Genomic DNA, 25,518 nt, shown 5'->3' on the forward strand with positions numbered 1-25,518 from the left:
TTGGGCTCTCTTTGTACCCACATGTCTTGTGATGTGCGATATGCAAGACACAGTGTAACAACTAGCTTCTGCGCTCTCTTAGAAATAAGTTTGTTCCTCTTACTAGAGTGGATGAAGTAATATGTAGACCAATTCCTCTTTGTAGTCAATGAACTAGGAACTTGAGATAGCAAACAAATGTTCATTGTTAGAAAATTAGAATACTAAAACTTGAGAAAGGAATTAGGTGGCTAGTGTGGTAATCTTTGCCCTATGTGATTTATGGCATTTCCACCACAGTATGGGATGCTTCTATGCCATAGTTCTAAGTCCATCCTAGAACATAATAAGTTGTAACATAATGTCATGTTTGATAAACATACCCAACAGTAAAATTAAATTTTAAAGTTACTAATCTCTAGATATTAATGAATATTGAATTAACAATAACTTGCAAGAGTGGAAAATTTTGTCCTTTGAGCGAGTCTAGGCTGCAGTCTCATGATTAAGCATCTTACCAATGCATCTCAAGAACCCAACCTTCACCTAATCATCCTGAAGTTTTCTACCTCTACTAGGCCTAGGCATGTACCACTTAGGATCTGATGCATAGACAATGATGTGCAAAGGAGTGTTCAATTTCTCCCACCTGCGATGAATTATAGGATAAATGTGCTTGGTATAGAATTCTAAAGTAGGGTCCCTCTCACTCACAAAAGCCCTCAATTGGCCAAGCATGGAATCGATGCTCTCATTAACCTCTCCAAGGGTAGGTGCATCTCCATCACCATATTTAGTGACTGAAAAAACTAGAGCAATAATGTATATTGTGTAATTTGCATCAGCCCAAAATTGATCACTCTTTACTGTCTCCTTCACTTTCTTCCCCTGCTCTGTTTTGGACACAACCCAACGATTCTATTCTTGTGTCATAACCATGAGTTGTAGTAGCTCTTGTAGCTCAAGAATTCTCTCCAAGAGCATGTGATATGAAGTATATCTAGTTTCAACTGGTTTCAAGAGCTCCTCCTTCGTGAAGCCCTTGAATAGTGCATGTGAAATATGGTGATTGTAGATAAACATCTACACCTCTACCATCATTAACCACCCGTCTGATATACTCGATTTTCCCCATGTCCTTGAGTGCATTGTCCATGACTTGCACACAACATGTATTCCACCAAATATGTCTATAGGAGGCTTCAACAAGCCTCCCTATAGCTTTGCACACATGTGCAACATCGATGACTACTTGGAACAAATTTTGTGACCCAACCTCCTTAATGACCTCCCTAAGGATGTGAAAATAAAAATCAACATTTTTACAATGCCTTGAAAAAACAACTGCCTTTAGAAAGTATGGGCCCTCAATGCATGTGACCACGATGCTGATGAGTGGGCAATGTCTAATGTCCATCCACTCATCCATAATAATGTTGCAACTTGACTCCATCCAACATGCCTATATCATCTCTATCAAAACCCCAACCTTATATTGCCTATCCAAGACTGTGGTCCTCAATTGTGCTCACCACGTGGCACAAATGATGATCCTTCGTCCTTCACCATGGACATCCTCCTCCTATGGTAAGGAGATTGAGTAACATGTGGATTCCATCTGTAAAAAAGAATTCACGAATGACATCATCTAGCTGATCCTTTATGTGCACATTAGATAAATCAGCAATGGGGTTTTTAGTGCTATAACTTCCTTCCTTTTCCCCTTGCTGCTGTCCCCTGCTAAACTATGAATGAATGAAGGAATGGAAGCTGATTTTGTAATGTCCCCGTTTTGGTTGACATCATTTTGCGAGCCGGATCAGTCTATCACGGACTCTCGTAGATTGGTGATTGTGATGAGAGAGTCATTTTGGCATTTATTTGAGGATTGGATGGCTTATTATGCTCTTGGAGGTATTATTTTATCATTACTCTTTATACGCGGCCTACATGTTATAATTTTAAGTTGAGATTGCACTTTTTTATTTTATAAAGTTATTTAATTATAAAAGTGCATTATAATGGGATTTTATAATGGATGCTTCTAGAAGTTCTTAGTAACTTCTTAGAAAAGTGAATAAATAGAGAGCTTGGCCTCTCATTTGGGGGAGGGGATTTGATGATTCTACTACCTATCTCTGCGAGCATTTGTGGTACCATCTAGGTCTGCAAGTATTCAGCCTAATTTCTTGAGAACGATACCTCTCAAGAGATTGCATAACTGAGGAAGTGGAATACCTTCTGAAGGGTTGCACTTTGGAGCTAGCATTCAGCTATCTCAAGTTGGATTAATTTGCAATATTGAAAGATTTGTTTTAAGGAAGTTTCTACCTTCAGCTTCTTGAGGGTTTGGTCTTGCATCATTCATTTGGCAAATCTGAAGTTCGTTTGGAGGTTTCTCTTTGGTATTCATAGTGTTCATTTTCAAGCATTGAGAATCTTCAGCATTTCTAAAAGATTCCTAAATCAAGGAAGTTACACTAGCATCAAAGCTGGAAGGATATTGTTTGGCATCAGTTAAGAGGTTTTTGATTTACATCTCAAATCAGAGGGTTTGATTTTTGCGAGTGGAAGGGTGATTACAATCAGCTTTTTATATCTGCAAACAAGCAAGTTCAAACAGGGTTTGAAGCATTTTATTGGGATTTCGAACTAACAGGCAGGGCCTCAATTTTTAGTTCGAAACTTACTGTTTGGGCAGTATTTTTCTTTGACAACTTGAGTGCTGCAGTCCCTTGGTGTATACAGGCTCCCCTTTCCAGGGCATTTTCGTCACTTGTTTTGGAGTCTAGAAAATTACAAAAAATCGCAGGTCTGAATTCCTAGGGTTTCTTATAAATCGCAGGTGCTATTATTAAATTTTCGGCAAGGGTTTATATGTAAATTTTCAGGCCAAGCTTGGGAGCAATTTTACAGTTCAATTTGCATCTAAAACTGGGCATTTTTTTTCTTGGACTCCTGGGAATGAATTTAGGGATCATTCTGATCTAGTCTGGGCAAGTTTCGACAGTCATTAAGAGCAGAAAGAAATTAAATTAAAACTCACAGGTGCTCGGCACATAAGCAGGCAGTTCGACTGCTCAGAAGAACTCAGTGAAGTTGCAATTAAAAATCATTGCTAGGTTGAATACAATTTAGACTGCTGAAGATTAATTCATTATGGGAGAAGGACTAATTGTTCTAGAACAAGTTAGTAGAAGGCTCCATTTTATCTTGAAGCCGATCAGGCTTTACCAGCTAAAATAGTTTGAAGAAGTTGAGTGGGAGAGGTTGCTGGACAAAGGTGAAGGCACTTAGTAGCTGGCTACTCATGATCTATTGGTGGCGACGACTTCCTACCAAGTTCCTTAAAGCTTTGTGTTTCAACATTACTATAAAAATTATACATCTTTCAGAGATTGCAATTTGTTTTGTTTACCAGCTACTAAGAACTTGGTTGTGTTTATTTTGGTGCTAACATATAATCAATCGTGAATAGTATTTGACAATTTGTAATAGCAAGGTTTTCCTATGAATAAAGAGTTTCAAAGTTTACATATTGGTATTTCCGAAGTGTTTGTTTAAATCTGAGTGCATATGTGAGTTATTTTGATATCCGTGTAAGTACGGGATATCACAGATTTTGAATATGTCTCTCCTTTTTTATTCAAGATACATGTAGAAATATCTCTCTGACCTTGTAACTATTGAATAGACAGAAATTGTTGCCTACCAACCAAAGATTTAGTCATTGTAACCGCACTATCATTAGGAATGCCCCACAATTTTTTTATGTCAATTCTATATTTCACATTGTCAACATTTCCAAGGAATTTGTAAGAACTCACACCATATCTAGTCCAAAAGAGGCATGAATTAACTCTAGTAATGCTGTCATGCCATTTTACACCACAAAAATTACATTTCCATATCCATGTACTGCCACTTGTAGAAGTAGGGAGTGACACTTTGATAGAAAATTGTTTTAGAGGGGATTATGGATCAAAAGTACCTCTAGAAAATGGTGCCAAAGTCTTAGAGGGGCGGGCAATAGAAGGTGCTCCTACTACAACATAAGGAGGTTTGGATTGTGCCTCTAGATCAATCTCATGCTCAAGCTCATACTCAGATAAATTGACACTTTGACTTGCCTCATGCACTTCCGTCTCTTCTACACTTTGAGTAAAGGTCATTTATACAATGTATTTCACAAAATCATAGATTTCAGCCTAATTAGTAATATATATATATACACTTTCAACCTAGTTTACAAATTGAAAAAAGTCTCAGCATAAGTTATTAATAAACAAAAATGATATTAGTAAAAGACCCTGGAGTGTGATACTGAGGGGAGTGATCAAGATGAGGGTTCTGAAGAAGAAACATAGGACAAAGATGAGGAGATGGTCGACAAGAAGAGGAAAAACCTCACCTGGGAGCTCGTTTGCCAAGAAAAGTAAGGGCAAGGAGGTGGATTATGAGCTGGAGACAGATTCTGGGGAGAATCTTGAGAAGTTTAGAGGGAAGAAATCCAAAGGAAAAACTAGTATTACCAGAACCAAGGGGAAGAAGACAGAGAGAGCCTTAAACATTCCTTCTGATGATGAGCCTCTTATACAAAAGATGGTGTTGAGAAGTAAGAAAGTGCATTCTCAAGGGAAGATTGATGATATTGGCATCAAGGAGGCGGATATTGAAAGAAACTCTATGGATTTGGATGAGGAAAACCCTAATCAAAGCAAGGACTATGATGAATAGGGGTATATGAAGGGGACCATAGGTAACCTAGGTGTGATGAAAAGGGATATCACCAGTATGAAGGAACAGATGCAGGATATTAGGAGGGATTTTGAGCAGCTAAGCATGACTACTTGAGGGGAGAGGACTCTTGGTTAGCTTCTTGATAGGCTCCTTGAGGTCATTGGTAATGCAAAAGAAGTAAAAAATTTAATGAAGAGAGTCCCACCCTTGGAATCGAAGAACATAGCTAATGAACAAATGTTGAAGGAGATGTAGAAAAAGATGGATGCCATGGGATATAGAGTTCACAGCATGGAAAATGCTATTAAAAAACTAGCTGATTAGAATTGCTCCATAGTGAAGACTGTTGCAGACAACATCAAAACTCTGCTGGACAAACTAGATCAGGGGAGAATTCATTGGTCTAAGGATAGGACTGAGGATCAAGGCCCCAGTAAACACATTAGAGCTAATTCAAAGAAAACAGAGGTTGTGGAAGACAAAGAAATTGATGAGCTGAAGGCCTCTGTAGTGAATATGAATATCCTTGCTAATTAGGCTATTGATTTACTAAAGACCCTATAGCTGTCCTGGTGCTGGCTTTTTGCTGTTTTTTCCTGGTTGTTGTTTTATGGCTTCCGTCTTAGTTTGTTTTGTTTTTCTAGTGTTGATGCACAGTTCCTCGTGGGCTTTCTTAGCTGCTTTTGTTTGATACTTTTTAAAAGGTTTCGGGTCCTTTGAAACTTGTTTTTACTTTATCAAAACAAACAGTAATGATATAATGACATAATACATTCAAAATTAAAATTTCTAGAACAAAAAAAACTACCTATACAAATATTAAAGATTTAAAATTTTAAAGTTAAACAATGCATTCTAATGACAAATTTGAATATTTATTTTTTGAATTTGTTTTAGAAAGAAACTAGAATGAAAATCTGAAAATAAATGTAGAACAAAGTAAATGGTAAAATAAAAAGAGAAACTTATTTTGTGCTTGATGAATTACTTGCAAGATTGAATATTCTTGGTCCTCTTGATCTTGCGATTACTTGCAAAATCACTCCCCAAGCTCTTTCAAACTCTTCGTCTCACTTTGCTCTTAGCTGTTGCGAAAAAACGGAATTCCAAATGAAGTATATGGGCCTTTTGAAGGCTTCGAGGGCCCTATATGGAACCCACATAGACTTATGGGAAGCTAATTCTTTGTTGACTTTTTTGGGTTGTCGTCACTAATCACGCCTTGTCTAGTCTTGGGCGTGGTCAAGGGATGCATGGGGCAATCCCCAGGTACAATTGCCCTACACCCACGTCCCAAAGTGCCGGACAAGGATAGGGATAGTGCAGCAACCAAAATCCACAGTGGGGGTGCTTGGGTGTGTGGTACACCTATCCTGGAGACATCCCAACATTGGGTGCAAGGGGGGGGGGGGGGGTTCTAGACTTGGGTGCGTGTGCTTGTGTTACACTATACTATTGTCTGTTTGCAAGCATTATAGTTGATTTCTCTTATTTGTCAAAAGAGCACAAAAAAAAACATATATTCAAAAAACCCCAAAAACCAAAACAATTGCAAAACACAAAAAAACTTCATTGAAAATACAAAAATCAATCTACAGAAAAGTCAGAGCCTGACAGGGCTATTAGAGTCCACCTTTATTCTAGGAAAGTAAAATGTAACTTCAAATCATTTATTGTACTATAATTTTTTTAATAATATTATTAGTTTCTGTTGTAGGCAACACACTATTGTATTCATGAAAAGTAACTTTCCAATTTAATTGTGTTGTTCTGCATTTTGTCACCACAAAATGTAGGTAACAGTACAAAACTTTTTCTAAATTCGCCTTAAAGGTCACTCATGCTGCTGCCACCACCCTCCAATTGCTGGCACAGGAGATAGAAGAAATAGGGATGGACATCTTAGGGCTTAATTGGAGTTGGCATTCAAAAGATATAACCATTTTAGTGCCTAAAAAGTGGACTTTCCAGGTGCAATTGCACGAATTAAAATATCATGCTATATTTTGAAGTTGACATTCACTTTTTGAAAAATATAACATAAATTCTCTTTATGTTATGATTTTAAGTTACTTTATCATTTTAATTTTCACTTAAAGTAAGTATAGAGCACTTTATGTTATATTTTTAAGTTGAGCTGCTTTTTAATTTTTCACTTAGGTGATTATATTAACTATATAGTTTGATTTAATTTTTTGAATTTTAACTTAAACATCTTAGTAAATATTACTTTTTGAATGATATTTGCACATTTTATAATTATCTATATAGTGTAAATATTATTTATGACCCATTTAAATAATATGTCTTTAAAAATTAAATTGAGATAATAGAGATAGATCCATTCTATTTTTAGAAAGTGTATTTGGTCACACGAGGAATTATGAGGAGAGATTCCTATTTTAGACGACATGGCAATTAGACGAGTATTTCAAGAGATATTAAAGTTCAAGTGGACTTAACTTTAAATCATAAAAGTAACTTCAGATTTAAGCTCCATATTTATGCTACAGCAGATCAACGACATGTTTGAAACCTTCTCTCCACATTTTCCTCAAAGCTCCATATGTTTCGAATGAGGTAGAAAGATGCTCATAGGGCTTTTTTATGTTTTCCTCAATTCTTTTGCATTTTTATTATAAAAATCTAGTTGAATATAGTAAGGTTTTCCTGCCTTTATCATATTCCTTTTTATTATTATTAATATAGTTATACATTACTTAATAAATACATTTAAAGTAGTGTGTTATTATATTAATAGTAAAAACAGATTTTTTTTAATACACTATATACTAAGCAATATGATAATATGTTATTTAAAAATATATTAATTAATATATTATCATATTGTTAAGTATTTCTTATATTTGCATTTTCATATAAATTGTAATAATTATTTAGTAAATGATGTCAATATAAATCAATTAATTAAATAATAAATTTAAATGCAAATATACAAGTTGAGCAAAGATATTATAGTTATTGCCTTTGGTTTTGCTCCAGTTATTGCCTTTGGTTTTTCCTTCGATTCAGTCTATCTTAGGGCTTAATTGGAGTTGGCATTCAAAAGATATAACGATTTTAGTGCCCAAAAAGTGGACTTTCTAGGTGCAACTACATGAATTAAAATATCATGTTATATTTTGAAGTGGACATTCACTTTTTGAAAAATATAACATAAATTCACTTTATGTTATAATTTTAAGCTACTTAATCATTTTAATTTTCACTTAAAATTTAACTATAGAGCACTTTATGTTATATTTTTAAGTTGAGTTGCTTTTTAATTTTTCACTTAAGTGACTATATTAACTATATAGTTTGATTTTATTTTTTGAATTTTAATTCAAACATCTTAGTAAATATTACTTTTTGAATGATATTTGCACATTATATAATTATCTATATTGTGTAAATATTATTTATGATCCATTTAATTAATATTTCTTCAAAAATTAAATTGACATGTGTTTAATTCGTCACTTAAGTTGTGCATAACATGTCTACAAGCACATTTACATTAAAATATGTAATTGCCTATAGAAACCACGATTTTGAATGAAAAGACAATTTTTGAACAGATAAAACATGTATTTTAAAATATGCAACGACTCCCAAAATGTGAGACATGCATATTTAAGTGTTTTCAGAACATGTAGTGACCCCCAAAAGGTGTGATTTTATACTAAGTGTCATTTGTGATCAAATTTTAAAATATGCATATGCACCCAAAAGGTGTGATTTGCATTTGGTCTTCTATTACATGTCTTTGAAATTTGTGATGCACCCCAAAAAGTGTGATTTTGCACTAAGGATCATTTGTGAGCATATTTTGAAATATGTAATTCACCCCAAAAGGTGCGATTTTGTTGGACTCCATTAAATTTTTTTAAAACATGTATATGCACTCAAAAAGTGTGATTTGATTGAGGAGACTCTAATACATATTTTTGAAACATGCAATCTCTTCCAAAAGGTACGATTTTGCTTTGAAATATATACATATGCCCTCATACAACCCGAAATTGAAGATTCAAGGGCAAAAAAACTTGATATTTTCTTCCTCCAAGAACACGTTTTTCATCAAAAATGCTTAAACCTGCTGATATAATGGCTTGAAATCCATCACAAGCGTGGCGTTTTTGAGTTTTAATGCATAACATGCATTTGGGGGTCATGATTTTGCATATCCAAGATAAAATGACAGCTTTTTGCATTTTTGAGCCACATTTTTGTTAAAAACGTCCAAATCTGGGGCAATTTTGATCACGTTTTGGCTTAAATAGAAGTCGTTTTGAGGTTTTGATCCATATAATTGCTATTGAAGAACAAGTTTTTGCCGTTAGAGGTAAAAACCATTTCATTTCATGTCCTATACGAATCACGTTTTTGCTAAGAACGCCTAGAAATTTGAGATTTTTATCCATGTATATGCATTTTGAAGCCACACTCTTGCATTTGGATCCATGTATTAGCATTTGGGGAAGTCGTTTTTGAATTCACAAGTCAAAAATGATTAGTTTATATGCATTTATGAACCACATTTTTGCAAAAGCAGCCCAGATTTTTGCATGAAAAGGACATGCTTTTTTTTAAAAACACTAAAACAATGACATTTCCAGCCCATATGTTTGGATCAACAGGGGTTGTTTTTGAGTTCTAATGCATGCTATTGCCTTTGGAGACCATGTTTTTGGCATTCATGTCAAAATCGACAGCTCATTAATATTTGTTGAATGCAAGTGTGGAAGAAGTCAAATTATTTTTTGAGAATCCTAATTTGGAGGAGAATTAGTCTTAAAGTCTATAAAACTTACTATTTTGGTTCTTTGATCTCTAAGTAAGTGGACTTTTCCAAACTTGCTCATCAATTCATGCTTATCTTGCTATTTCCATGCATATTTTAGCTTGAAGTTGCACACTTGTCCATATATATGCTGTGAAAAGTTCATTTTTTCTTTAAAAATGATGAAAATTGTCATTTTCATACTTTTGGTTTTTTCCCAAATTCCAAATTCGGATTTGTATGTTGAAGTAACTTGCTTGTTGACATGTTTGAGTTTAAGACCAAAGTTTTTCGTTGTTTGTTTGCTTACTTTCTCGTTTTTCTTCTTTTGGAAGAAATTGCAAGTTCTTTCCCAAGAGCTTGAACACGTTTCACTTCACTCCACCTTCCACCTCATCTTGCAACTACATCGTTTCATTCCATATTTGCCATTACATGCCAAGGCACATTGCATCTATTCCTTTCATATGCAATTACACTTCAAGAGCAATTATAGGTAATTCCACTTTTTATGTCATGACACACTGCATCTCATTCTCCACACGTGATTACATGTAATTGTTAGAATGGGGTTGCCGTTGCACCAAAAGACCGATCTGTCAATGCCTGATACAACCACTCAACTTACAGTATGATGGAACCTTAAAATTTGCAGAATTTTGAAGTTCTAGAAACAATACTGAAAGGAGAATCTTTTTGTATGTATGTGCAAATGCAAAATCATCACAAGTTGTATAAATCTTGAAGAGTTAGATGTTCATGTTCGTGTGGCTCAAAGTTAAGACCTACAAGGGGCATGCTAGAAGATTGGTGTTCATATTGCTGTGGGATAAATCAAAATCATCTAATTACTCATACAAATATGTGGAAGATTGCACATTCAGCAAGAACTAAATCGTCACTAGGTTTCTCCCCAGGAATCTGAAGCCTTCAATTCACAAAAGAAAAATTTCCCTAAGGTATTGGAAAAATGAGATTTGACTATGATAATGCACTAGGCCCAACTCCAGCTAATACCATCCTGTTAAGATGTTGGCTAGTTCGGAAGATAAATTAGAGAACATATATATATATATATATATAATATGAAGCAAAAAACAATAAGTCTAGAGTAAATAAGGCAAAGACAACAAAGTAAAAGGGGAAGAGATTGGAGATATTTCGTGTGCCTGAGGAATCTATACAAGTGTACACCATAGACAGGTCTCAATGTTCTCCTTCAATACAATTTTTGGATGATCACCTCCAGTAGCTTAAATGGATCTCGATGAGTTTCTCAATCCAAGAGAAGGGAGAGTCAAATTTCCACCACAATTTCTACTACAGTCAAGTTTGATAGAACAAAGAAATATATACGGAGTTGCAAATATTTGATGATGACCACGAATTAAATGAAAGAAGTTTGAGAGGGACAATAAATTAGATGTCTCCATCAGTGAGTGAGGGGCAAGTTTAGATCATGTTCTTAGATCTTGATTTGTCACCATCAAACAAACAATTGATAAATGAAGAAATCCATGATGGACAAAGTAATTTGCTGCGTGAGGAGACCATGATCACCTGCAAACACAAAAAAGAGATACGGTGAGGAATGTCAAACAACTAGTGTTGGAAATGAACCTAGGAACCATTGTGAAGATTTGAAGAGTCTTGAAGGACGTCACGGGTGTTATCAATAATTACCTTATATGCTTGAACTCAGGAAGCATACCGTTCGAGCATTTTGGAGTATTATTTTTGTTTTTGATAGCAAAGATATATGGTTTTCCATCAATCATCAAGTGAGATGCTACGCATAGAATGAGCAACTAAAGTCCCATGCAAAAAAGCGATCGAATGGACATTAATTCACGGCAATGGTGAAGTGGTAATAAATAGATGCGCATATATTTTTTATTATTGTAATAAACATATCCAAATATCATCGTAAGCAAAAACTAATGAATATATTGAAGAGCGGTGGAGTAAAAAGTTTATCTTTTACATACACATAATTTTAAGAAGAATATGTTCATTAATATTAACTATTAGTGATTACAAGATGAGACAAAAGTGCATAGTTATAATCAATAGGTATGATTACTAAGTTGACACTCCTTGATTAAAAGATGCAACTCTATTGGAAATTGAAAAGATATAAGTAGGGGATATTTTGTTCAAACAAGACATATTCGAACATCCATGTTCTCAAGAGAAAGTGTAATATGTTTATTTTGTATGGAGGGATAAAGTGCTTTAATATGACTTTGTAAATTAATTTATTTATCATATTTTAATAAATAAATAAGTCCTTTATGTTTTTTGCTTATGTTGGAGACATGGAGATTGCCCTTTGTAATTATTTTTTGGAATTATGTGTACAATTTAAATGTCAGATAAGTGGATACAGTCATTTAGCATCTTAAATGTGTTCATCATAGATATAGTGAAATATTTAATTGTTTTTGTATTTGTGTCCAGTTTGTCTCCCTACTAGAGGAGTTAAAGTTCAAGTTGGATTAATTTAAGTTTGCATAATATTTGGATTGTCGCATCTTGATTATGAAATTGTTGGCAGTTCAAATGCATAAGAACTTTATAAAGTCGTACGTGAAAATTCACCGAAGTTGACTCTATTGCCCTGATGAGAAGAGGCACTAGTCTTTCTATTATTGAAGTCATAAAATCTATATCTTCCTTCTTACAAGCATCAAATTCATTATTAACAAAACTTTATACAAAACATTCAATTCAAACACTCAATATTCAGTTTCATTTTAATCAAGTTCGAGGACCTTCCTAGCCGGAGAACTCCAAAACATAAATTCGCTTTAGAAAAGGTTTGAACCAAGTGATTAGGTTTGAGGAGAAGGTCTACCCGCCTAGGTGTAGTGGAGCCTGAGGTGAAGGGGAATCAAGGTGATTCTTGTTCATTGGCCAAAATTGATTGCGGAATCTTACCGAAGAAGTGGCAAGCTCTTGGATTTCCAATTTACGGTTTTGGTAACCAACACATTACACAAGAGGCGGTTGAGCCCTTGTCACGAATCTTGAGGGGAGCACTGAACAAATTTTCAACAATTTCCCCCTCAGCATTACCCGAGGGTCTGAGGATTTGAATTTGTGATCGAGCTCTGATACCACTTGTTAGAATGGGGTTGTCGTTGCACTAAAAGACTGATCTATCAATGGCCGATACAACCACTCAACTTATAGTACACAGGAGGCGGTTAAGCCTTTGCCACGATTTTCGAGGGGAGTGTTGAACAAATTTCTAACTGTAATTTCACCCTCTGTCGACATTTATGTGCAATCTCATCCTTCATTCCCATTTACAGGCATTTCCATCTTTTGAACTTAAATGCATTTTCATTTTACATGTAATCCACTTTACATGTAATGACATCCAGAGAACTCATTTTTGACTAAAGGTCATGCTTTTAAAGTCAAACGTTATCATTTGTATGCATTCATATGCATCCCAATTTGCATTCTTGACCATACCAATGAAAGCTCATCATTGCCCACATGCAATCCATCTTTCCAAGTTCGACTTTGGTCCTTTCCATTCAAATACATATGCTTTATGGTTCATTTCCAGCCATCATATGTGTTCCATAAGTGTCTAATCCATACTTTGAATATCCACCCCTCATGTATTTTTCATTGTATCTGAAATCCCAAAGTTCTCAAGGATTCAATCTCATTGGAAGATGTTATCATCGTTATCATCTTCATGTTGTAGTACACTCTTCAAGATATGTTATAACTTCTACAAAAAAATAGAGATATCCCATTAGGAAGGCATGTTTTGATTCTCAAGAAGCACTAATTCATTTGATCTTCATTTTCCTAATGGGTGTCCGAGAACTTGAGTTCGTGTGGGAATGCACCAAGCACTTTTTTTAAAAAATAAATAAAAATAAAGAAGTTGCAGATGCTTGTCGAAAAGTTGTTCCAAGTTTACCTCCGAACTTCATTGAGAAGGTCTTTAAAGTGCTGAAAAATCCAGAATGTGCTAGTCTGACAAGATAATTCACAACTTGGAATGAGGAAAAGCTTGATCACGTCAAATTTTCAAATCACAATTGGAAAGTCATCATTATGAATGTAGTGGCATAGAATATAGGAATTTCCGATCTTGTGATCATCATCAAGTACAGCTGTACAAGGCCTTTGCCAATAATCCACAGGATTGATTCATTTAGAATCAATAGCCTCAACTCTTTCTTCTTCTTCTTATTTTTTAGTTTTGTAGTTCGTGAGGATGTATTGCAGGAAATCGTGTAATTGCATATAATATGATTTACATGTGTAATGACATGTAACCCAATAATTTCTCTTGTTAAATAGACCGGGTCAAAGTTGGTTGAGTTGGTCCCACTTTTTTCTCCTTTTTCTCAACTATTTTGCCTATATAAAGTAGTGTCCCCTCATTGTAAAATTCATCTTTTGTTGTATGCAAGAAAGCCTTTCCAAACTTGTGCAAGCATAACTTTGATTGTGGAGTACAAATTTGGGAGAAAAGTGAATAAAAGAAGCAATTGGATTGGAAGCTTTGATTGGAGTGATTCTGGTGATACGTAGGCTAGAAGCTTTGATTGTAGCTTGTATTGCCATCTCAAATTCACGAAAAATAGTTAGAATTTCCCTACTTCTAGAAGTCTTTGCGCCCTAATGGTAGAAGGTTTTCTCATAGAATAGAGATCATCTACTTTTGGAAGCCTTCGCGCCCCAATAGTAGTGATTTTTCTTATAAATTAGATTAAAACAGGACCTAGAGCCAAACTAGTACACTTCCAACTAGCCTTTGAGTTAGTGTTAGTTTATCAGTATCACCGTTTCTAGCTACTAGATAGAAGTGTAGTTAGAGATTTCATATTACCCATTACTCGCTCCACAGGTCAGTGGATTTTTTCCTGAAAGCTAAGAGGAAAGAACATTGGTAATTTCCCTCACAAAATCTCTCAACTTCTTGCTTACCTTGAGTTGATCCAAGGAATAATGAGAAGGGGTAGCCTTCCCTTTAATGTAGGAGAGACTTGGTCTTGTACACTCTAGCTAGTCTACCTATTTTACGATTGGATTTTCACAAACTATCACTTGCAAAATATTCACCCAACAAATTGTTCAATCGCAACATTGAAATATTCAAAACCTTTATATTCTATATAGTTTTAATATATATTGCAAATTTCTTATTTTAATTGAAAACATTTATCTCTAATTCTATTGGTGGAAGTGTGCTGAAGTCACGAGTCTAGCTTTCTAGCTTTTGTCCTTAAACAAAAAGAAATATTATTTTCAAACTTTATAACCTACTATTTATTATGAGTCTCAGCACAAATATTCATATGAACTCTGACCTTCACTATATTTGTGGGCCTATGTGGATGATACAATTGTCAATTCATAGTTGAATTAGTAGCTGAAAGCAACACCAAGGATACAGATAGTTTGTCTTCACAAATGCTTGTAGCATAGATAGTGGGATATTTTTTCGGTATTTATGGTCTATATGTGTTATATCAGTTTCTTGAAGATCAATGCCCAATGAATGAAGGTCAACAGCTCGATTTTGTAATCTATGACAACCTACAATCTAGAACATTTATCATTGATATTATTATTTTTGGTTCTATACTATTCCAGTAATTTTATAAGAAAGTTCAAAAAAATATTTTATTCAACATATTCAAGTGAATGTTTTTATATTATTTTGTTGAATTCATTTTCTCAAACATTTTAAACTTCAAACTATACATGTAACTCTTATTTTAATGTATGAAGATTACAATGAATTAAGAACAAAAACCATTTTCAAATCTTTGATTTCTTTTAATTTCTTCTAGGAATTCTACATCGTAGTACTATCTACGGACCGATACACTCATAATTAATATTATGTTGACAACTTGCTCGTTCAATTTGACATTTTCTTTAACAATACTTACATTTTGACTACAACCTAATTATATTGCGCAGGAACTTAGACAGTGTGCGTCCTTGTTAAACAGTCACTTTAATTTCCTCGTAAAGCAACTTTATAATAAAGTAATTTATATTTCTTTAATTAAAATATTAAAGTTATACTTTAATTGTTTAAATTTTTTGAAACCATCCAGTTGACCTCTTCTAGTGAAAATTGAGGATACACTCGGTTTCCTAGTGATGTCTAAAATAAGCAAGCCAATTCCCACTCATCTAAAATATAGAGACTCTTCTAAACAAGTGATGCAATGTGTCAAAGTTCCTGCCAAATAGATTGGAAGGAAAGTAGATATGTATGGCTGAAAATTGAAATAAAGAATGATGAGAGAGAGGGAGAGAAATAACTATTAAGATAGAGATAACAATTGTGATACAGAGAAGTAAAAATATATTAAATTGATTTTAGATTTAAATGTATAACATTTTGTGGAATAACTCAGGTTGGAAGTTACTCAGCATTTTAGTAGGATTAGTGGCATAGATTCATTCATTGAGATGAACAAGAAACTAAAATAGCATCTTCATGAGTACAAGGAAAATAAAATTAACTTGAATCATCAATACAGGAATGTCCTTTAAAACATAGAGCTGTTCACTTAAGAGAGGGAAAATACAGAAAATTGATACCAAAGAAGAGTACAGATGCATTAGGAAGGAGGAATTAACAATTATAATAATACATGAATTGGAAAGTTAAACTTACAAGCTGCAAATTCTAGAAACTGATCTAACAATCATAGAAAATAAATATATAATAAAGTCAAAGAACAAAAATATTCAAATAACATGATAACTAAGAAAAAATGCATGAACACAATTATTAAATGCTATAGAGCCACAATAATTATTAAATGCTATAGAACCACAATAAGGCCAGTGCTCCAGAATATAGAAACCATACGAGAAACCAAACTCTACCTACCTATCTACTACAGCTAGTGTCCTACTTTATTCTTAAAAGGAAAAAAAACGATTCCATTTTATTTAACCCATTAGGCAACGTCACATATGAAAAAATATGATATGCCATTCAAAACTCTAATATTGACAGTCATGCAGATTAATTTTTTATTTCTATTTTTCTGGTTTGCACTGCTGCAGCATGCATAATGGTAAAAAATATACCCCAAATATTAAATAGCTTTAAACTACAACAGATGACAGAATTTTAACAGTCCTTAAGTTTCAATTCTTAGTGTTTCTGTCATTCTAACATTAATTGACAGTTATGCATTTCATTAACTATAAAAAACACTAATTATTTTGTATGCAAAACCTTTGGATTCTAATAAATACTGAACAGTAAAAGTACTCGCATAAAATTTCACAGGTTTGTTTCAGAAGCTGCAACTTTATTTGTTCCCTGCGGTAAATTGAATAAAAGAGTGTTACAGACGGTAAAACATTAAAGGTCATCAGTTTCCTTGAAATGTCTGAGGGGAAAGTTATGGTGCAATGTGAAAGATTGATTACAACAAAGATATTGAGTCATGATATATACTTCTTAATAAATACATTTAAACAATATAATACAATAATTTGTTATAATGATTCAATATCATTAAATTAAAGTACAGAACATGAACATTAGTGACAAAAGACAGGGTAGTCGGAAAATGCAAATTTTTAAATTTTCTAGCTTGGAAATGAGCAAAACTTACATGTGAATCTTTGTGCAGTAAAAATAAGATAGATATGTGTACAGTGAAAATAAGATAGACCAATTATATATTATTGTTTAATGCAAAATTTGGTTTGCATTTACAAAGGAATCTGGTTGGCATGTTCATTTTCATCATACTGTATACATTTACAACACAAAAAAGGCAATGGGAAGTAAATTGATATCTACTGATTCAATTTCAATATGTCTTCTAAAACCAAATAAGGCCCATGTGAAGACTCAATTTCCATCTTAAAATCTCCTGCTTATCCATCCTGGAATTGCCATTAGTGTGGCCACCAATTGATCATGGAATTTGATGTGGAATGTTAATACAAAGAGATTATCCAAATGTTGCAAGAATAACTTATTAAGATGAAAATAAAAAATAATGACAAGATGTTCCAGTGAAGATTTAATCTCCATCCGAAAAATCCCCTGTTCTTCGATTCTGCAAGTACTATTAACAAAGACATCAAATTGATTGCAGAATTTAAGCTGAAATGTGGAAGAAGAAACTTACATAATCAAAAGAGCAGAAACCAAAGGCTATGCCAAAAAGTCTGCAAATTTCTTTCAATTTCACTCCTCTACAACCAAAACAATATTGGCATGAAGATTTAGTTTCTATCTTACAAATCCCTTTTTCATTGATTCTGCAAATCCCCCGTTCATTAATTTTGCAACTATTATTGACATAGAAAACAAAAGATGTGGTAAAAAAAATCCTGTTCTGAATACACTACTGCCCCAGCTTCACAACTCTCTCCATCTCCATGGCCTCTTCATCCAAAACGTTCAGCCAACTATCAAAAATCTCTTTGAAATTCCCTTCACTGTCCTTCAAGAGAAATTGTGGGCAAATGTCCACATCAAAGTCTTACTAAATCCCATTTTTCCTAAGATGTTTCCAGAAAGATCAATTGGAAAAAATTGAAGTTTCTGGAGTCTTCGAAAAAGGTCTCCATGATTTTTTTATAATTTTTTGTTTGGGAAAAATAATTTTCTCCCTTACTATTTTTGACTAGGGGCAATAAGATTTTAGGTTATTTACCTTTTTTTATTTAACAAACAATATTAAAAATGTATGTACTTTATAATAAGTTTAAGCCTTCAAAAAATTCTTAGATTTCATTTGTTAAAGAAATATTTTTATTAATTTTTTATTGCACTACATGATTGCAATAGTATTCCTGTCTTTGGCAGGAAATAAATATAGGAAAATGTGTGAATATTTGAAATGCCTCATCAATCCACTTGCAAGGCTCCACAAGCTCCAAGTGGTTAACATATAAACTGCTAGTCCCCTAAAAAATTAGAAACCCCTCCTAAAATATTGGAGATTGGTGCTAAGCTCCTAAAACACTAGGCAAACCTCCCAAAAGGGGCACAAGACCTTTGAATGGGCTCCCTATCCTTTATATTAGCCTATGGTAACTCTGATATTTGGCCAACCCTTGCAAAAGTGACTGACCCAGGAAACGGGGACATTATACTCATAGAAGTGTGTCTCTTTGCAAAGTGTTGCTCTGCCACTAGAACATGTGGGAAACTTGTTGGAAAGAGGATATGGATCCTTGTGTTCCATAGGGCATTTCGGAGGTGCTCTTATGTACCATAGACCGAAGAAGTAGCTCCATAGTTGCTGCAAGCCACATGGATGGCTTGTGTGTTACTTTAGATGCCTTGTTTTGTGAATCCTCCTAGACCAACAGTTAGTTCTTGGGAGTGGAGAAACTGTTTCCAGGTTCAATTAGGCAAAATTTATACACAGCTGGTAAAGGAAACGTGGCATTATATGTTGTTGGAGACTTTGTATATCTTGGCCCTGGCTGGATGACGGTTGAGTTGATATAGTTTTTGGTGTTCAAATGGTTACATAAATAAAATATCATTAACTTATAGTTATTTATCAAATTTCATTGATAATTCAAAAACTAGCAGTAAAGGGATTGGGTTTCCTACTGACCAAGCTGATTTCATTTTCACAAAAGTAGATAAAATTTGGGAAAATGCTTATTATTTGTAGGTAAATGTGACATCATTTAAGCTCCTGCCAATTGAGATTATAAAATATCTAATGGAGAGAGCATACCAAGATGAGGCATCTTGAGAAAAAATAAATTTCTTTATGGATATGAATCCTCTTTTCCTATGCTTCTCTGAATGAGAGGGCTTGTAATTTGTATCTCCTCTGACATAGCATATGATACCCTTTTAGATATTTCTTTTCTTCTTTATACTGGGCAGTTAATTGTCATCGTCCAGATAGCTTTGCGGCCTAGTGGAATAGTCTTGACAGGCAATGCTCAGATATTATCCTAGAATTGATATAACATGATATCAAACCTTGTAATGATCTCTGACTATGAAATAAATATATGTATTTGTCAGTGTCTTCCTATTTTAATGCTTGTCTCAACTGGCAAGCATTGTTCAGGCTTTCAGAATATGTCATGTCCCCTTTCTAGCAACATGACTTCTACCGGGGAGTTTGCCTATCATTGACTCTCGTAGGCAAATAAGTTTGGAAAGAGAGTCATTCAGATGACAGATGATTACATTCTTGCTCTCAGGAAACTATTATCCAGTAAGTGGGGCCTACTTGTTTAATGCCGAATTGAGATTGTACTTTAACTTTATAAAGTTATTTATTTAATTTTATAAAGTTAATTAATAAATAAATACATTATAATAAGTTGTTCCGGAAGTTTCCAGCGACTTCTCAAGAGGTGAATAAAAAGGGGACAAGAGGCACTCATTAGAACAAGCGGTTTTGAGAATTCTACTTCTTCAGTTGGAGCAATTTGTAGTCATTCGGTCTGCGAATTCTCAATTTATCTTTGGGAACGAAAACTCTCATTGATAAGCAATTTTGAGGGTGTGGAATATCACTCGAATTATTGCACACTGGAAGTGACGCTGCAGTCATTTCATTGGGGCAAAAATCTGGGCCTAAGGCCAGTTCTAAGACTCAATTCAGTGGGGACTGTTGCCAGTGAAAAAAAAATTGTTGAAGCAAGGAAATCAGGCTTACAGAGAAAACCCTCATACCAATTCTTAACAGAAGGGCACCTTTAGTTCTGTTGCTGGAGTATTCATGGGCGTCCATATATCCTGAAGATGGAAATGCAATTTCGATAAAGGCAGGCCGCAGGTATTAAGGGGAATCAAAGATTAAAAGTGGTCTTGATTTATTTTACAGACGAACACGCGTGGACTGATCTTGATCCCGGAATCGCCATTAAAGACAGCAGAGGACATATTCCAAACCACATACAGGTTGGGCCGAGGGTATTGAAAAATACCAAAGGAGGTAAAAGGATTTCGAACTGATAAGTTCGCGTGACTTATTCTTTGACGTTGGAGTTCGGAATTGAAGACGGAAGGATCACAAACGGTTCAGGGATTGATGCCAAGCGAGTACAGTTATGATCGATCTGGGCGGCAACGAATATCAATCTCCTGCTGTAATAATTGTAGGGTCAAGGGCGCGCACAGGAGTTGCTGAGAGCATTGAGGAGAATCGGAGTTTGAGATTATACAAATTTTCGTGGGACTGCTCATGAACTCCTGAAGCTGAAATCGTCATTAGAAGACGGGAAGAATATTTCAAACCTGCTCCAAATTTATTTACGACCCAGGGCACGATTCTTCTAATATCAAGACCGTCGGGCTCCAATCACAGGTTGCAATTCGCACACAATATCCAGCGGCAGCGATAAACAGGAATGAGGGCAGATTGGGAGATATAACTCGGGTTCATCAGTTCTGAGTATTAACATAGCAGACTGTCGGATTAATTAAAACGATTCAGTATAAACCCATATGACAGTCCGGGATGAAATTAACAGTATCGATATTGCATGAAGGGCAGATTGGGTCAGACTCAAATTCACCAGTAAACCTCGACAGTGAGATTGCAGCCAGGCAGGGAGAAGTGCCATACCAAGGATTCATGCTTAAGTGAGGAAATTCCCAGGTTTATTTTTAATGTTACTCTATTAGCAAAAGTCAGAATTGCATATATTTAGTCACTGTTATTTGTTTGTAATAGTTCAGTCCCTCAATATACAATAAGATTTTTCTGAACCTGTTTGTGTCACTGTTATTCACTACATTTGTTATAACCATTTATTTGGTGGATGGTTTGAAACATTGCATCTGTGCTCATCTAACGGTTGCACACCAAGTATTTGACAAATTGTCGTAGCTCAATTTTGGTAGCTTTTTAAGACAGGATCATTACAGAATATCATAGATCAGAATATGAAAATTGTCCAACTAATTGAATATAGCAATGGGGCTTGACAAATTCAAGTTTAATTTAGGCCCAATGGATAAAATTTGGTGTTCTAAAAGAAAAATCTGGAACAATGCTTCCTAAATCTCTGCTTAGAGTAAACCTGGCCTATTGATAAGTGCAAGACAGGTGGGAAAGATTAAATGACACATTTTTCTTAGTGCTTAAAGACGATGTTGGGGAATGTGAACATGGCAAAATAAAATGATAGAGCTATCTGTGCCAGGGGAAGCAGGAATAAATATAACAATCCTTATTCTTTGGGGGCTTATTTCCAGTGAACATATATTGTTTCAAAGTTCTAGACGAGTTGAATGACAACAGTATCCCCATCACATAGCACAGAAGTTCGGTGGTGGTGGTGATACCTTTATTAATTGCTATGTCTTATTTAGCTGAAATATCTGGTGACATGCAATTTTAATTTTATGAAGTAGCTAGTTTCCTATTCAATCAATAGTAAGAGCTTATTAAAATGGAAATCAAATTGCAGTCGTTCCCCATCATATAACCCTATTGACACACCTTATCTTTTGTTGTTTTATTTAATGTTTTTCGAAGAAGTGGTCATGGGGATAGGGTATTTCTGGATAAATTCAAAATTTATGTGGTAAATGCATGAGATTGAGAAATCTAGATCAGGCAAGAAGTTGGCGATGCAAGTGAAAGCTTAATTGTGGGACTATTAGTAGATTAAGATACATCTATCCATGATTCTCAGACAAACAAACTCAAGTAGATGATAATTTATAATTAGGAACGTTACCTACCCTTTACAAATCTCTGCTAGGGTCACTATTGCTAGAAAAATGGTAGGGGTAATAGTAATGAATTTGAGCTGTTGATGAGTTGTGGTGATCAAGTAAGAAGAAACCAAGAAACTTGCCTGATAGAAAATAATTCAGCATTATTTTGTTATTACTGGTACAGCTACTTATTTCGTAGTAATTCTCTGTTTCCTCTTACCAAAGATCTGTCATCATAATATTTTTCAGTAAGTGGTGAAAACTTATGTATTTGAATATTAAGGATTACCAAGACAATTTTGTCGTTCTCTGGTGCAAGAATTTTGCGGCCTCTTAATAGTAAATACATATGCATCTTACTCCTTCTGCCGCATAGGTAACCAGTGTAAGCTATCATCCAAAGGAAAGCTGCATGATCACATCCTCTGTTGATAGCACAATTCGAGTTTGGAAGTGCTGATATCTGCGAACATGGCATACTTCTGTAGTTTTCAGGTCAGTAAGGGGCCATACTTCTCTGCATTGTTGTAACATTTTTTTATCAAATCTTGATGTTGACATGCCACATTGATGCTTTTTTAAAGTCATTGGCGAAAAGCAGTCTTGTTTTATGATATTTTTCAGTTTCTATAACGTACATCTTTCAATGAATCTGGGTCAGAGTCAAGTAGCTGGTAGCTTATTAGTTGGAAGGATAACCTTTTACAAAACTCTGACAGGGTCACCAATTCTATTAACATCCTAGGTGCTATGCTAGTGGATTGAAACTGTTGATGAATTGTGCTTAGATTAAATAAGGATGAAAACAGATGAACCTTTCTTCATTTATAATTGAAGGTCTCCTATTTTATAGTGAAGTTTTTAGGAAAAATCAGAGGATCTATCATAATATCTTTCTGCGAGTGGTGAAACCTTGAGTAGTTGAATGTTAAGCATTTCCAAAGCATTGTAGTCTTTTCTATGAAGACTAGATATTAGGTAGTCACTTCATACATTTGCATCTTACTATATTTGCCATGTAGGTATCAGTGTAAGCTATCATTGGAAGGAAAGTTGTACGCACTATGATCACAGCTTCCTGTCATAGCACAACTGAAGTTTGGAGGTGTTGATATTGCTGATATGCCATTCTTATGAAGCTATTGAAATTAATTCTGGGCCATAAATTATCATCATTAGTGCAGTATTTGTATTGAATCTTGATATTGACAATTCCATAGTCGATACTCATACAATGTCATTGGCAAGACTCAGCTCTGTGTTTGTGATGTTGGTTCACTTGCTTTAAATTTCGTATGTAATATGTTCTAGAAATTGATATTGACAATTCCGTAGTCGATACTCATACAATGTCATTGGCAAGACTTGGCTGTGTGTTTGTGATGTTGTTTCACTTGCTTTAAATTTTGTATGTAATATGTTCTACAAACATTCCCAAGAGACAATCATTTGGATTTATAAAGGTTATGTCTACCAAAATAAGCTTTTGCATTAACTGGTATTTAGCACAATTAGGTAATTATGTATGAAATTTCACTTTTGTCTCCATGCTCACAAACTGAAAAACCTCAAGTTTTATCCAGGAATGAAACATTATAAAGTAATAAAATTGTTGAAAAATTGGAAATGGATTATATCTTTATCCATGGGATTACGACTTCTTGTAGAGTTTGGTTAGATGAAGTTGGATTATGTTCACTGTTTTGTCACTGTGTGTATATTCCAATATATGCTATTCAAGAAACTGACAGTTGATTGCTCTCTTCACCTGGAACTTTGCATGTGCATGTTATTTCATACATATTTTGGCACGATCAAGTTCTATTGTGTTTTATGATTTATCCATTTTTTCATATTTATATTTATATATTTAGGGAACACTGATAAAATAAAGAACAGAAATTATGTAGGTTCCTGATAATGGTTGATGCACTATTGCATGGTGTTTTTTCCTTTTTCTTTTAATTCTTCTAGTCTTTGACGAAGTTACTCATTATCAATGGTTTATTACTAAATGTTGAAGCAAATTCAGTTTTCCTTTTGGTATACATTTTTTTGCCAAATTTGTGCATAATCCAATTTATGTTGTTGTTACTCATTACCATCCTAGTTTGCACACATCTCAGTCTTTTGAGAATTAGGTGGGGTCTCGTGGAAGGGGACATCCCAAAAATAGAGTTGGAGTGATTTGAGACTTTTTAGGAATATTTTGGAGCTGGTGGCTTCATAGATCTTGTAGTCAAGTTCGGCCTAAAAGTTAAAACTATAAAATTTAAGGAAGTTGGTGATCTCATTAATACATTGCCTTTGTTGTCTATACTTTGCGCTACATAGAAACAATTTAATTTTTTTTAAAAATGAAAATCTAAACATAGATGTTTGAAATGGCAATAATGTTCCTAAGCTGGTGGGTGATTTCTAGCCCTGCCCTATTTTCACTTGCTCACTAAAAAATAGGAGCTTCTACTTTCTAGGAAATTTTTAAAAATAATTCCATAGCCAAAACAGAAATTTTCACAGGACCTCCTCTTCCTTAAAAATAGAAGTGTAAACCTCCATAGTACCCCATTCTTAATTTGACAATTTCTTAGAATTCTGTCGAGAATGTTGTTCAGGAGAAAAATATATAGAGATTTTTTTTACTAGTTCTCTAGATCCCATTTCATTATAATTGCTTATGTAATTTATGAATCCATAAAGCACATGGAAATAAAAAATTACTTCAATAGCTTTACTAGGTTCTACAAAAGGGCAAGACCCAATACATGATTACTTTCTACACTATAAACCTTCCTTCAATATCACTATTTGTAAGGAAAAATACAAATGTCATTATTGTTTCTAATGCACATAGGCATACCATATAATTAGTGAAACCCAGAGACGCACACCCCCCAGACCTTAAAGTACATGCCCTTGGGACATCCCTACATCAGGCACCAGGCACTAGACTCTTGGAGTACCCAAATATGCCCACCTCTGCCCTTAGCAACCACGCTGGTACTGGGACGAGTGCTTGAATTTCTATTTGAATTTTGATTTTTGAATGTTACTATTGGGTATGTACTATGTTACTATGTTCAATGTTCAATTGTTCCAGTTCATGTTGCAATTTTGATATGTTAAGTATCTCAATTTGATACGTTATATTAAAACATCATTTCATAACTAGCATCTCAAGGTCTATATGTATAGTATACAACACCCCTTGCCTCCCCCCATCTTAAAAACGTGTCTCTGCCTCCCGACGTCCCAACATACCCCAACATTGGTGTTACATTGTGTGTGTGTGCGCACGCGCGCACGCGGTGTGTGCGTGTGTGTGTGAGGA

At 34.5% G+C, this 25,518-nt stretch overlaps 1 protein-coding gene across 7 annotated transcripts in view; it reads left to right on the forward strand.

Moving 5' to 3' along the window:
* Positions 1–23,682, forward strand: part of LOC149542888 (Transducin/WD40 repeat-like superfamily protein) — a 233,109-nt gene extending 209,427 nt beyond the window's left edge. For 5 of the 7 annotated variants that reach the window (XR_016355550.1, XR_016355551.1, XR_016355553.1 and 2 more), the window contains 2 exons: positions 22,564–22,682; positions 23,210–23,682. Coding sequence is in view for 3 of the 7 variants with exons in the window: in XM_089797809.1 (XP_089653935.1) it covers positions 22,564–22,647 (84 nt within the window). In the remaining 4 variants the exon portion in view is untranslated. The remainder of the gene's footprint in view (positions 1–22,563; positions 22,683–23,209) is intronic. The other 2 variants (XR_016355552.1, XM_089797810.1) reach the window with 1 other exon arrangement.
* Positions 23,683–25,518: the final 1,836 nt, after the last annotated feature.

The sequence above is a fragment of the Cupressus sempervirens genome, chromosome 8, assembly GCF_028749045.1.
Source record: "Cupressus sempervirens isolate cs-2001-9-10 chromosome 8, ASM2874904v1, whole genome shotgun sequence".
Lineage (NCBI taxonomy): Eukaryota > Viridiplantae > Streptophyta > Pinopsida > Cupressales > Cupressaceae > Cupressus > Cupressus sempervirens.